This window comes from Peromyscus eremicus, chromosome 2, assembly GCF_949786415.1.
Source record: "Peromyscus eremicus chromosome 2, PerEre_H2_v1, whole genome shotgun sequence".
Lineage (NCBI taxonomy): Eukaryota > Metazoa > Chordata > Mammalia > Rodentia > Cricetidae > Peromyscus > Peromyscus eremicus.
The window spans coordinates 133466654-133479782 of NC_081417.1; the positions used below are offsets into that span (position 1 = coordinate 133466654).

The 13129-nt window shown below is 44.6% G+C and overlaps 1 protein-coding gene across 1 annotated transcript; it reads right to left on the minus strand.

Annotated features, from left to right (window-relative positions):
* Nucleotides 1-6133: 6133 nt before the first annotated feature.
* Exo5 (exonuclease 5) lies at nt 6134-10181 on the minus strand. The gene is made up of 2 exons (XM_059256095.1): nt 9712-10181; nt 6134-7559 (listed from the first exon to the last, which is right to left on the minus strand). The coding sequence occupies exon 2, from the start codon at nt 7527-7529 to the stop codon at nt 6408-6410; it is 1122 nt and encodes a 373-aa protein (XP_059112078.1). The 5' UTR covers nt 7530-7559; nt 9712-10181; the 3' UTR covers nt 6134-6407.
* Nucleotides 10182-13129: the final 2948 nt, after the last annotated feature.

Sequence of the window (13129 nt, forward strand, 5' to 3'; positions counted from 1 at the left end):
CAACATATAGGCAGACATGGTGCTGGAGAAGTAGTTGAGAGCCACTGGGTCTGGATTGGGCTCTTGAAACTTCAAAGCTCCCCTCCACCTACACCTCCCACCCCCCCCACCCCCGTGACACATGCCCTCCAACAAGGCCACACCCACTCCAAGAAGGCCACATCTCCTAATCCTTTTAAATAGTGCTACTCCCAGGTGATCAGGCATCCAAATCTATGAGCCTTTCTGGGGGATGGTGGGGGCTTCAAACCATCACAATGACCAAACTGTATTCTGCTGCAAGCCACAAAAATATACAAAGTAGGATTTCAGCTGATTATAACAAAGCTGATACCTGGAAGAAGCCAAGGCCCTTCCAGAGGTCAAGATGAGGCTCAAGGAGCCATGGTGATATTTGGCTTTTGATTATCAGCTGTTTCATGCTATGAATTTCTTGTGTGCTATTGTAGCTTTTCCATCATTTATTGAGCACCATTTCCCCTCTACTAAAGGAATATTTAGATATCCTTGTGCACTGACAGCTATGCACAACCAGAACCCCAGTTCAAGCCTCCCTGTAATTATCATCATTGGCAGCATCCTGCCAGGTCCATCAAGACAGAGGAAAGTACCTGATCAGAGATACCTCTGTACTCTTTAAGAACAGACTTAAGCGTCCAGGTTACCTATTTGAGAAGGTCTGGCAGATGTGCCAATTAAGCTTAACTTTCTCCTTTCCCAAATCTTACCTCTAGTTCCAGATCTTCTTTTAACTATCACCAGAGGCATCTAGCTGTGCACAGGTTGCCTAGAGACCGAGCACACCTACCCCCACCCTGCAGAAAAATGGCAGATAGCTTGGACAGATAGGAGCCACAGGAAAAAAGAAGGCAGTTTTATTTTCTCCCATTGACCTAGCAACTTAGAGATTTTTAACATTTTCTACCAATCACATTTAAGACTATAGTGGAGCACCTAAGATCCCTCTTCTTAGATATTACCCAAATTTAGCCTTTAGTTAATTCATTTCCCCGTTAGTCACTTCCCTTTTGGGTTGCAAATGATAATTAACAATTACTGCCCCTCTATGTGATTCTTATCACCCCTCCATTTGACCCTGGAAGCCTGGCTTTGCACTGCCAAGGCAATACTGCTTGTAAGTGCAAATATACCGGGACTCCCAGGGCACAGGAGAACAGAGAGATGGAGAATGGAGAGGGATGAGGAGGATTTTGACCAGAGAGTACATGTGGACAAGATGGAAGATGAGGAAGAGTCAGATGGGGAAGTACTAGCTGGGTAAGAACAAGGTGAAAAGGACCTAGATGAGGCAGAATTAAGATGAGAGAATTAAGATAGAACTTAGAGGGGGCAGTAGATGAATACAGAGAGAAATCAGGCAAGAAAGGAGCTAGGCATGAGAACAGAACTGAAGCTGTGTATATAGGATGTTATGCCAGAGGAATTAAAGCAAGTGGACTATAGAGCTTAGTGTGCTGAGATTCTATTTCCCAAAAACAGTCCTCGCCGTTAGTAGTTCTCTCTCCTGAGCCCCTGGGATGTATAATATTAAGGCTGGTCCCTCTAATATTATACAAGAGTATTCTGGGAAGAATGCTGCCAAAGCCTTCAAGGGAAATGCAATTCAGAGAAGCCAGGCATGGTGACGCTCACGTTTAATCTCAGCACTAGGGAGGCCGATCTCTGTGAGATCGAGGCCAGCTTGGTCTACATAGAGAGTCTCAGGCTAACCTGAGCTGTACAGTGAGACCCTGTGTCAGAGAATGGGGAAGGGGAGGAGAGAGAGAAGAGAGATGAAGGAGCTGGTGTGGTGACACTCACCAGGAGCCCAGCACTTAGGAGTCTGAAGCAGAAAGATCACAAGGCCAGCTTGGACTACACAGCTCGTTTGAAGCCTTAGCTATGTGTAAGACTGTCTCAACCCCTTTCCTCCCCCAGAAAGAAAGAGAAAATAAGAGAAACTAAAATAAATAATCCTTAACCATGTGATTCCAGAAGCTAAGAACAAATGATACATGTCGTAAGATATAATAAAAAAATTTAAAGTAGTATATAGGAAAAAGTATAATGTATCTTGATCAAGAAAAATATAAGTAGGCCAGGTGGTGGTGGCACACGCCTTTGATCCCAGCACTCAGGAGGCAGAGGCAGGCCAATCTCTGTGAGTTCGAGGCCAGCCTGGTCTACAGAGGGAGTTCCAGGACAGGCTCCAAAGCTACACAGAGAAACCCTGTCTCGAAAACCAAAACAAAACAAAAACAAAAACGAAAGAAAGAAAGAAAAAGAAAAATATAAATAGCTGGGCAGTGGTGGTGCACAACTTTAATCTCCACACTCAGGAGGCAGAGGCAGGTGGATCTTTGTGAACTCAAGGCCACCCTGGGCTACATAGCAAGTTCTAGGACAGCCAGAACTATATAGAGAAACTCTGTCTCAAAAAAAAAAAAGAAAAAGAAAAATATAAATCAAATCATCATAGATGACATTTGTGAAATGGCAGGAAACTTCTGCTTTTGAAAATTTTGCAAAATCTCTTTAAAGATGGCAGTCCTACAGAAAAGACAGGGTGTATAAAAATAACAGTAAGGGCCTGCAGGAATGGCTGTAGTAGTTAAGAGAACCTAGTGCTCTTACAGAGGACCTGAGTTTGGTTTCCAGCACACACCTCTGGCAGCTCACAACTGCCTGTAACTCCAGCTTCAGGATCCATTGCCTTCTTTTGGTCTCTGCAGGTACACACATGACATACACTCACAAACACACATTAAGTAAAGTTAAAAAAAGAAAATACAAGGCGGGTTGGGGATTTAGCTCAGTGGTAGAGTGCTTGCCTAGCAAGTGCAAGGCCCTGGGTCTTAAGAAAAAAAAAAGTCTTAAGAAAAAAAAATACAAGGCTAGTAACAGCCTCTCTCTCTCTCTCTCTCTCTCTCTCTCTCTCTCTGTGTGTGTGTGTGTGTGTGTGTGTGTGTGTGTGTGTGTATGTGTGTGTGTGTGTCAGGGATTGAACTCAAGACTTCTAGCACAACTGAGTTATACTCACAACTCCCAGGTATAATATCAGCACCAGAGGCTAAGGAATTGCTGAGGAAAAATAAATGTGGATTTAGAATTCTATAACTGAGGCATGCTATAATACAAGACTATGCTGGCCAGTTTAATATCAACTTGACACAAGTTAGAGTCATTTGGGAAAAAAGGACTTTCTATTGAGAATATGTTGGTATACTTGCCTATAGACAAGCCTGTGTGCATTTTCTTAACTGACAATGATGTGGGGGGGCCCAGCTCACTGTGGGCTGTGTCACCCCTGGAGAGGTGTTCTTGGGTTATAAGAAAGCAGGCTGAGCAAGCTATGGGAAACAAGCTGGTAAACAGCACTTCTCCATGGCCTCTGCTTCCGTTCCTGCTTCCAGGCTTGGGCCTTGAGTTCCTGTTCTTACTTCCTTGGATGATGAACTACAAAGTATAGAATTAAATAAACCCTTTCCTCCCCAAGTTGCTTTTGATGGTGGAGTTTTATCACAGCAATAGAAACCCTAGCTAAGACAAAGAGTAATGGAGAAACTGATTTTAAAAGTCAGGCCTGGTGGGACAGAAGACCTCAGGAGGCTGAGGCAAGAAAATCTTGGGTTCAAAGCATTCAGTCCAGGATAGATAACGAAACTATGACTTACAACTCCAGTTCCAGTTCCAGGGGTTCTGGTACCCTCACAAAAACATACATGTGGGCAAACACCAATGCACATTTAAAAAAAAATTGGACTGGAGAGATGGCTCAGAGGTTAAGAGCACTGGCAGGTCTTTCAGAGGTCCTGAGTTCAATTATCATAAATCTTTTAAAAAAATAAAAAAAAAATTATTATTGGTGTATGTGGGGGGGGGGTACGTAAGCACATGCCATGATGTGTGTAGGAGGCCAGAGGGCAACTTTTTTTTTTTGGTTTTTGAGACAGGGTTTCTCTGTGTAGCTTTGCGCCTTTCCTGGAACTCACTCTGTAGCCCAGGCTGGCCTTGAACTCACAGAGATCTGCCTGGCTCTGCCTCCTCAGTGCTGGGATTAAAGGCATGCGGCACCACCGCCCAGCTCCAGAGGGCAACTTTATGGAGTGGGCTCCTTCTACCTTTCTGTGGGTCCCAGGGATTGAACTCAGGTCATCAGTTTTGTGAGGCAATGACCTTTACCTGCTGAGCCATCTCACTAGCCCTCTTCATGTTTTACTTTACTTTTTGTTTGTTTGATGACAAGGTCTCACACTATAGCCCTGGCTAACCTGGTGCTTGTTATGTAGCCCAGGCTGGCCTCAAACTTGTACCACCACACGTGGAAAATTTTTACTGAAAGTATTTTACAATTGACAGTTTCAGGTGCTGTGGATTGCTTTGTGTTGGAGACAAACTTTATTTTGTGTGTCCTTGAGGATATATATGTACATCACGTGTGTGCAGAAGCTGTTGGAGGTAAAAAGAACGCATGGGATTCCCTGGAAGTGGTGTTACAAGCTGTGAGCACCACGTGGTTTTGGGAACCAAACCTAGGTGTTTCCCAAGAGTAGAAAACACTTTTCACCGCTATTATTCACTGACCCGTCTCTCTGGCCGAGACATGTACTGTCAATTTGCTTGCCAATTAGGTAGACTGATTGACCAATAAGTTTCAGGGATCTGCCTGTCTCTACCCACTCGGTACTAGTCAGTCTCCGACCCACTGCATCCACTTTTAAATGCATACTAGGATTGCACTCAGGTTCTCATGCTTCATAGCTGGCACCTGACCAAACGAACCATCTCCCCAAACCCAAGCTTACCTATTTTATCTCCTACTGTAATGGTTAATCTTTTCTTTAATTACATTAATACAATGTGTGTGGAGATCAGAGGACATTTGATTCTCTTTCCACTATGTAGGTACGAGGAATTGAACACACGCACGTGTATCATCCACCAACTTTTACAAATTCTCCAACATTGTCTCGTCCTTGATTTCCAGGTGGTAGCCATTCAGTTTGGTTCTCCTGCTTCTTTGGTGATGTCTAATGGTTCCTCTGCTTTCTGGTACCCTGAAAATGTGTCTGTTAGATGGACAATGGAGAAAGAGCTGGTTTTATAGACAGGTGATAAGCACATTCCAGGTGAAAGCAGGTTCTTTATTCCAGCCACTTGGGGACTTGGATTGTCAGCAGACAGGAAGGAGGGTGTGCATTTCCGGGGAACAAAGACAGAACTTATGTTTATACTATTTTCCTAGTGGGTGAGGGCTATAAAGTAATATGTCTTTGCTATGGAGACTATGTAGTTTGAATTCATCTGGAGCTAGACCGTAATTTAACATTAGGGAAAGCATAGCTAGTTCTCCTTTGTCTAGCTAGGTGGGGTTTGCTCTCCCCACTCCAATCTGTGTTTTAATCCTTCCAGCAGTGGCCTGTCAACTCTAGGAGGGGGTGAGGCCTCAAGTCTTCAGGCTGTGAGATCTGGTCTCCTACAGTGACTAGTATCTTAAAGAGACAAGCTATAATCTAACCCTCCCATTACATTTTCCTTTAAATGTTTGTTTTCTACTTTATGAAAAAGGAAGTCCTACTGCATGTAATTATTTTGGATTTACCCTTTCACCTAATGTGTTGCTAAGATTCATGGATATTGTTACATGTCATTGTGGATCATGTTTTGGTTATTATATAACTCTAATCACCTGATGATGGGCATCAGGATAATGTCTAGGTTTTTGTATTTGTGAAAGTATTTTTTTTCATATTTCCTATTGCATATATATGAATTTCCCTTGACATATGCCCAGGAGTGGTCGTGCTGGATTATATAATGTGTGAATACTGTTACTTCATATATATTTTTCATCTAATATTTTCACTTCTATGACTTCTTGCATCATCTCTTTGAGAATATTTATTATGCTTATTTTAAATTTTTGGTCTGCTTATTCTATTAGCTCTATTTCTAAAATGTTTATGCATGAACTTAATGGATTGTGCTACTATACAATTATATATACTAGTCTTTAAAGGACTGAGATCAGCAAACACACAAACATCAATTCAACAGTTCTAGAGAGCATTTCATTTTTATTATGAAAAATGTAAAAAAAAAAATAAAAAAATAAAAAATATCAGAACTCAAATAAATTTTGAGAAAACAGTGCTTAGTGAGGGATACCTTGCTGCAGACACAATGTACATCTGTCTTCTTTGCAATTCTTCTCAAAGCTCCAAGGTCACTATAACCCCAAATCTCTCCATTCTTTCCCGATCCTTGGCCCTGGGTTGGAATGTTATTGAAGGTCACAGGCATAAAAATAAAAACCTTATCCATGAAAGCCGAGCTGAGAGACTGGTCCTTTTACACGTGTATATTAAATCAGAAATGATCAACATTTCTGAAAGCATGCCTTCTGGTCATTTCAACTCCTTGGCTTTGGGCTTCAATGAAGAGCTCAGCGCTCCACGGCTCCTCCTCCACTCACAGATGTCTACATAGTCACAGGTCCGACACTTCCATGCCTCTTCCACATCAACGCCTTGAGGATCTCGGCGGCCCGTCCAGTAGGCCACATAATGCTGCACCTTGCTCTTCACTTCTTTCTCTTCAAAGGCTACAATCTCTGTGCCCAACACAGTGGCAGTCTCTTGATGGATATACTCGAGTTTTAGGGTATCAATAGCGGGGAGATCAGACAGTGTAAGAGACAAGAAAACCAGTTCCATGAGGTCACCCAAAGACTTCACAGAGAAGCCTCCTTGCCGGGCATGCCTCAGCACTGAAGGCCCCAGTGGCTTGTCCAGACACAATTTTGTATGGTGGATTAGGCTTGCAGGAGTCACCTTCCCTCGTACCATGGCATCAAAGATGTACTTGTATAGGCTAACTTGAAAACAATCTTTCCTTTTCTGAGCCGACAGAGGGAGCACTGGGCGCCTTCGCGTCTTGAGTTCGGCCAGCTCCAGTTCCCCCTTGGGTGTGTAGTGCAGCTCATCGATCACGCCAACAAGAAATACTCCCTCCACTTCCCCAAACACAGGAAACTCTCTGATGCGCCCTTCTGACTGGAGGGTAGGAATCATTGATAGGATGTTCAGGAACTTAATGGCCCAGGCATCTTCTTTAGTGGTGATGGGGACAGTCACAAGATCATGAAGTTCTAGTTCTTTTGCTAGGTGGATGCTAGCACCACTGTCCAAAGCCGCTGCCTTCTCGGGTGTCAGAACACCAGGGAGTTCCTTTCCATACACCATTTGCAGTTCGCACCAGTTCTGAGAACACAGGTCAGTGACATATAAATATTTCAAGTGGAATCTCTCCATGGGCGACAAGACATCCAACCCATGTTTCCAGTTCTGCAAGCTTACAGGTTTGTCATCCTTCCCAGGGAGTTCACAAGAAGGGCCGGGCTCGCTAAGTGAAACAGTTGATTCTTTGGCTTCTTCCAGGTCCAGAAACTCTACCAACTCCGAGTCACTCAAGTCCGAGAACCCCGAGGCTTCTGCTGATGTAGTCTCCTCTTCCCCTGTTTCAGCCATGGTACAATTCTAGACTGAACAAGGAGGGACCTATATAATGTACCAAACATCGTCAAAAACTTGAAAATTCCCGTGAGACTAAAAGAATCATGGTATTGGCTGACTGATTCATCCACTGGTTGCAGTACTGGGAAGTGAATCCGGGGCCTTAATGCGTGGTAGACAAGTGCTCTACTGCTAAACTACAACGCCAGCACTAAGAAGCCAATTTACTTATGACTAATTAATAGTTCCAAAGAGTTACACACAGGTACACTTTATAAAATGAGTCTTTGTATTTATCATCCATCCATCCATGTCTACTTTTTGTTTTCACTTCTAGAGAGAATCCTGGTCATTCCACAGGGTAAGTAAGTCATGCCACTAAGTTATAACCATAGCGCGGCAGAATTATTTTGAGAATAGAACTACTTTTGTTTTATTCATGCATCAGCCACTAACATATTGTGGATGACTTTAGGCAAATCTTACTTTTCCTGGCCTTGGTTTCATTGAGGTTGGCCTATTTTACTTCAAAACTCTACAGATTTAGAATATTATTTCACCATCTTTAATGACTATGGGTCTTGAGATTTATTAATGGTGATAAAAAGCTCTTAGTGAATTGTAAAGTACACTTACTAGCCATGAGTGGCAGGGCCTGCCTGTATTCCCTGCACGCAGGAGGCGGAAGTAGGAGGCATCAGAGTTCAAGGTCTCGCAGCTACACAGACAAGCTACACAGCCCGAGCTGTCCTGCTTGGGCTACATTAGCCCGTATCTCAAAACAATAGCAAAAGTGAAAAAATTACCCGATGACCTTATAAATGATCTTCTTTATACAAACTTGTGTTAGCCCTACACTGGTGCTTGCCACTATTTTAGGCTGGCCTCGAACTCACAGAGATCCACCTGCCTCTGCCTCCCAAGTGCTGGGATTAAAGGTATGCGACAACACCACCCGGCTAGCCTAGAGATTCTCATGTTGAAAAAAAAAAAATTTCAGAAAGGAAGATGACAAAATGTACTGTTGACATGTGATGACTTGTCAACATCATCTTAGTGCCTGGACCGGCATTTTCAGACAGACCATAGATGAATTATAAAGCTACTAGAGCATCCATAAAATGCCTCATTTTATACACTTTTTAAAAAGACTTCTGACTTCTTTTTGAGGGGGAGGGAGGGCTTGAGACAGGATTCATATTCCTGGCTGTCCTAGAACTCACTCTGTAGACCAGATTGGACTCAAACTCAGAGATCCACTGCCTCTACCTTTGCTGATATTAACATCATGCACCCTCCTGGCATACTTCTTTAAAAGATACATAAATATCTATTAATATCAATATTAAATATATGTGAACATATATGTTTAAAAAGTGCATAGGTATAGCTAAAAATTATTAGGTGAAAAAGAATGAGATGATCAGAAAATACCAGGTCAGTATCAAGAGTCCACAGATTTTGAATCTAATCCTGAAAAATCCAGTAGAATTTGCTAGGGTGCTACTTGTTTCTTGAATAATCCTGGGCACATTAAAAATTTTTTCTGGGGGCTGGAGAGATGACTCTGGTTAAGAGCACTGGCTGCTCTTCCAGAGGACAGGAGTTCAATTCCCAGAACCCACATGACAGTTCACAACTGTCTGTAACTCCAGTTCCAGAGGATCCAACACCCTCTTCTGGTTTCCCTGGGCACACAGGTAGTAAGTACACTTACATACATGCAGGCAAAACATTCGTACACATAAAATAAAAACAGGTAGGGGTATGAGGGATGAGAAAAGACTGAGAAAAGAATATCTTTAAAAAAAAAATTTCTGATGCTCGTGAGGTGGTGGCGCACCCCTTTAACCCCAGCACTCGGAAGGCAGAGGCAGGCGGATCTCTTTGAGTTTGAAGCCAGCCTGGTCTACAGAATGAGTTCCAGGACAGCTAGGGCTGTTACACAGAGAAACTCTGTCTCGAAAAACCACCCCCATGCCCCCTACCCCCGCCAAAATAAAAATTCCGATGCCACTGGCACATCGGCCCATCTTTAAAATGTAGAATTGGTAAACTGATCCTTCTATGCCTACTCGGCTGAAACACAGTACACACAAATGTAGCTTTCCTTCCTCTTTCAAAGGAAGTGATGAATCTATGTATCTACTCGCTCTGAAAAAATGGCAACTTTGGGAGAGCAGGAGCTCGTACTCACCTGGGCCTTAGCTGATTTCCCTCCTCACAGGGAAAGGCGCATATTAAAATGGCAAAGCGAGGGAAGATGGACCTGACGATTCCCTCATATTACGGTGTTTCTACTTGAGACACACTGCAGGGACAGCTGCCTACCATAAGTCCTCCTAGCCCTGGCTTCTCCAGGCAAGGTCTCCATAACTTCTTCCCATTCCCCAGAAGGGGCTACTTAATGCAACCCCTGCACTTGGCGCTCACTTCTGACCCCAGGTTCCCAGCTGCAGCCCGAGGTCGGAGGCCCTGCCTGGCCGATGGGTTCCAGCTTCCCGCCACTGCCTTTGGACACTGCGTCCGGACTCGTTCCAGGCCTTCCACGCGTGTGCTTTCCACCCAGCCCCCGTCCCCCCTGGTGTGCCCCACGCACCCTCTAATGTACTGAGCCCACGCGCCAGGACTCGATCCGGCCGGGCTCAAAATACCTATCAGGAAGCTTGCACCGGGGGCGGGCCCGAAAGGGACTGCCACTCACCACCACCACAGTCCCAGAATTCCTGGCAGCGGTTCGAGGACCGCCCCTTTTCAGAGCCGCCACCCCCCACTCCCTTTCCGGTCTCTGGAGACTAGAGATGAGCGGGTATTTAAAACCTGCTACCCCTGCATCTGCCGCCGTGTCTAGAGTCTTAGCCCAGAAGGATCTAGCTGTCACTGTCCGGTCTCTTGCGCCCGCCAGCCGGATGAGAGGAAGGTCTTGGCGGTCACCTCGCTGTTCCCAGTGCAGCTGGATTCTGACACCCTTGGACCCCGAATCCGGCTGGTAGCATCTGGCACCAGCTTTCCCAGCTGAAGAAAACGAACTCAAGCTTCAAAGACGCTGGCGCTCCTGTTGTCAGGGCCCTTGGGTTTTTCATCCTCCAGTGGGGATACTCCTGCCTCTGTTTTATCGGTGCTGGGAGTACAGGCACTGTGCCCCTATGCCCAGATTCTTTCTTTAAGATTTTTGTTTGTTTGTTTGTTCTTATTTTATGTGTATGGATGTTTTGCCTGCAGGTATGTGCATTACGTGCCTGCCTGGTGCCCTTAGAAGCCAGAAGAGGGGGGTCGGATCTCCTGGAACTACTAGAGTTAGAGAAGGTTTGAGAGCCACGTGGGCACAGGGAAACTAACACAGGTCCTCTGCAAGAGCAGCTAGTGCTCTTATCCTCTGAGCCATCCCTCCAGGCCCAGTTGTTTCTATTTTTGAGAAATACTTTCCAGCCCATTGGGGACCCACACCTAAAACCTCAGCACTGGGCTGTTAGACTTGAGTGTAAACTTCAAAAAGATAAGGTCTGGCCTTTTGGTTCATAAATTCAGTCAAGAATTTAAGGGTTCAGAAATTCAGAGTTGTTTTATATATATATATATAAAGTGTATTGTATCATTCTCTGATCTGTGGAAGGACCAATGGATGCCAAAGAACTTGGGCAGAAAAAAAGGAAATCGCACAGGTGGGGACGAAAGCCAACGAGATACTTGACTCAGGGTGGCAGGGGCAAAGAGGGAAGCGTCTCCCTTTGGCACTGTTGAAGAGTGGATCCAGAGAAATTAATTTCCCAGAATCCCGTGCTGGAGGAAGGGAACCGCTGGAGCATCGGGCTATCCAGAGGAGGACTTGCCTCCCCGGAGGAGACTTCACATGGTCCTTACAACTTGTCGGACCACTCTGCAGGAAACACAAGCGGAGACAGGACCGCATGGGCAGGACCGCAACAGCTTAGTTGTGCATCTCTCTTGGCCTCTTTCAACCTAAACTTAGCCGGCCGGGCATGGTGTCCCACACCTTTAATCCCAGCACCGGATTACAGCCAGGGCCACACAAGAAACCCTGTCTCCAAAAACCAAAAATAAATAAACATAAACCGCATGTTAGGACCCCCAGAGATGGTCTTGGGAATCATTAGACCTCTGTTCCTCTTTCCAAAGTGGTCTCAATGCATGCCCCCTCCCTCTTTGGTTTTTTTCTGTGTAACAGCCCTGGCTGTCCTGGAACTCACTCTGTAGACCAGGCTGGCCTCGAACTCACAGAGATCCACCTGCCTCTGCCTCCCAAGTGCTGGGATTAAAAGGCATGCGCCACCACCACCTGGCTTCTCTGCTTCTTTCTTTAAGGGGATACGGAAGGTTAGTGGCCAAGCTTAGCCTGATAATGCTACCAGAGCTCAGCATAAGGTCCCCAAGAAAATCCAGTAATATGACTGACTGGGTATTTGGGGACCACAAAATCTTTATGGCAAAGTCAAAATGTGTTTGGGTGGAAATAGTACCAATAGTACCATAGTTCTATGGCTGAGAACAAGTTTCAGCTGAAGAGTTGGATCAATGGTGGTACAACTTTCTGAGTTAAGGAATACAGACTTTACTGAAAAGATAGTAAAAGGTTCCAACATGTTGAGTTTGAAGCAATTGTGGAATAATCAATATCCACACTGAACATATTTTGGAGCTCAGGAGACTTCTAGGATGGAGATGTAATTGAAGTGTAAAATGGCAATAAGACCAATTAGACCAAGTGTATGGCCACAGAAGAGAATGCTAAGAGTCATAGGGAAAACATACCTGTATCAGCAGGAGTGACTCTATGTGGTAAACCGTAATCAAGCAGGTACTGGCCACAGACCAAGGCAAGGGGCAGCTTAGGGGCTACACTCACTCCAGGAGAGTTAAGATTTAAGCTCAACACAAAACTGTAGTTACTTTGAGATCTTCTAAGCTCAATTTCAAGGTTAAAACTTTTTAAAATTACCTGTGTGTGTGTGTGCATATCTGAGTCTGGGTTTGTAAATTTAAATGGGTTACTGACAAAGGCTAGAGGTGTTAGAGAACCCTGGAATTGGAGTTACATGGAGTTGTGAGAGGCCCAAGGTGAATGCTGGAAGCCAAATGTGGGTCCTCGCAGTAGCAGCATAAACTCTGAATGGCTGAACCATCTCTCCAGCCCCCAACTGCAGAGTTCTTTGAGTGTGAATTTCATGTTGCAATGTCAAGTTTGGACATCTCTGCAAACTTAAGACCTCTGGGGGAAAACTGGCTATACTCAGCAGGGTTTGAGTTGAACCTCATGGCATAAACCTATAATCTCAGCTATGCAGAATGCTAAGGTAGAAGCACCATGAGTTTGGGGCCAGCCTGGGCAACTCAGTGAGTCTAGTCCCAAAACTTTAAAACAAGAAAAAAAAAAAAAGCTAAAGTACTGAGATGTACCTTAGTTGGTAGGGTGATTGTCAGGCATACAAAGCTCTGAGATCAGTCCCCAGGACTGCATAAACAAAGTGTGGTAGCCCACGTTTGTAATTCCTGACCATGAGAGACAAGAGGGGTCATAAGTTCAAGACCATTCTTGACTACATAATAAGTTTGAGGTCAGCCTTGGGGAAGAAAGACTGTCTCAAAAAATGGGGGAA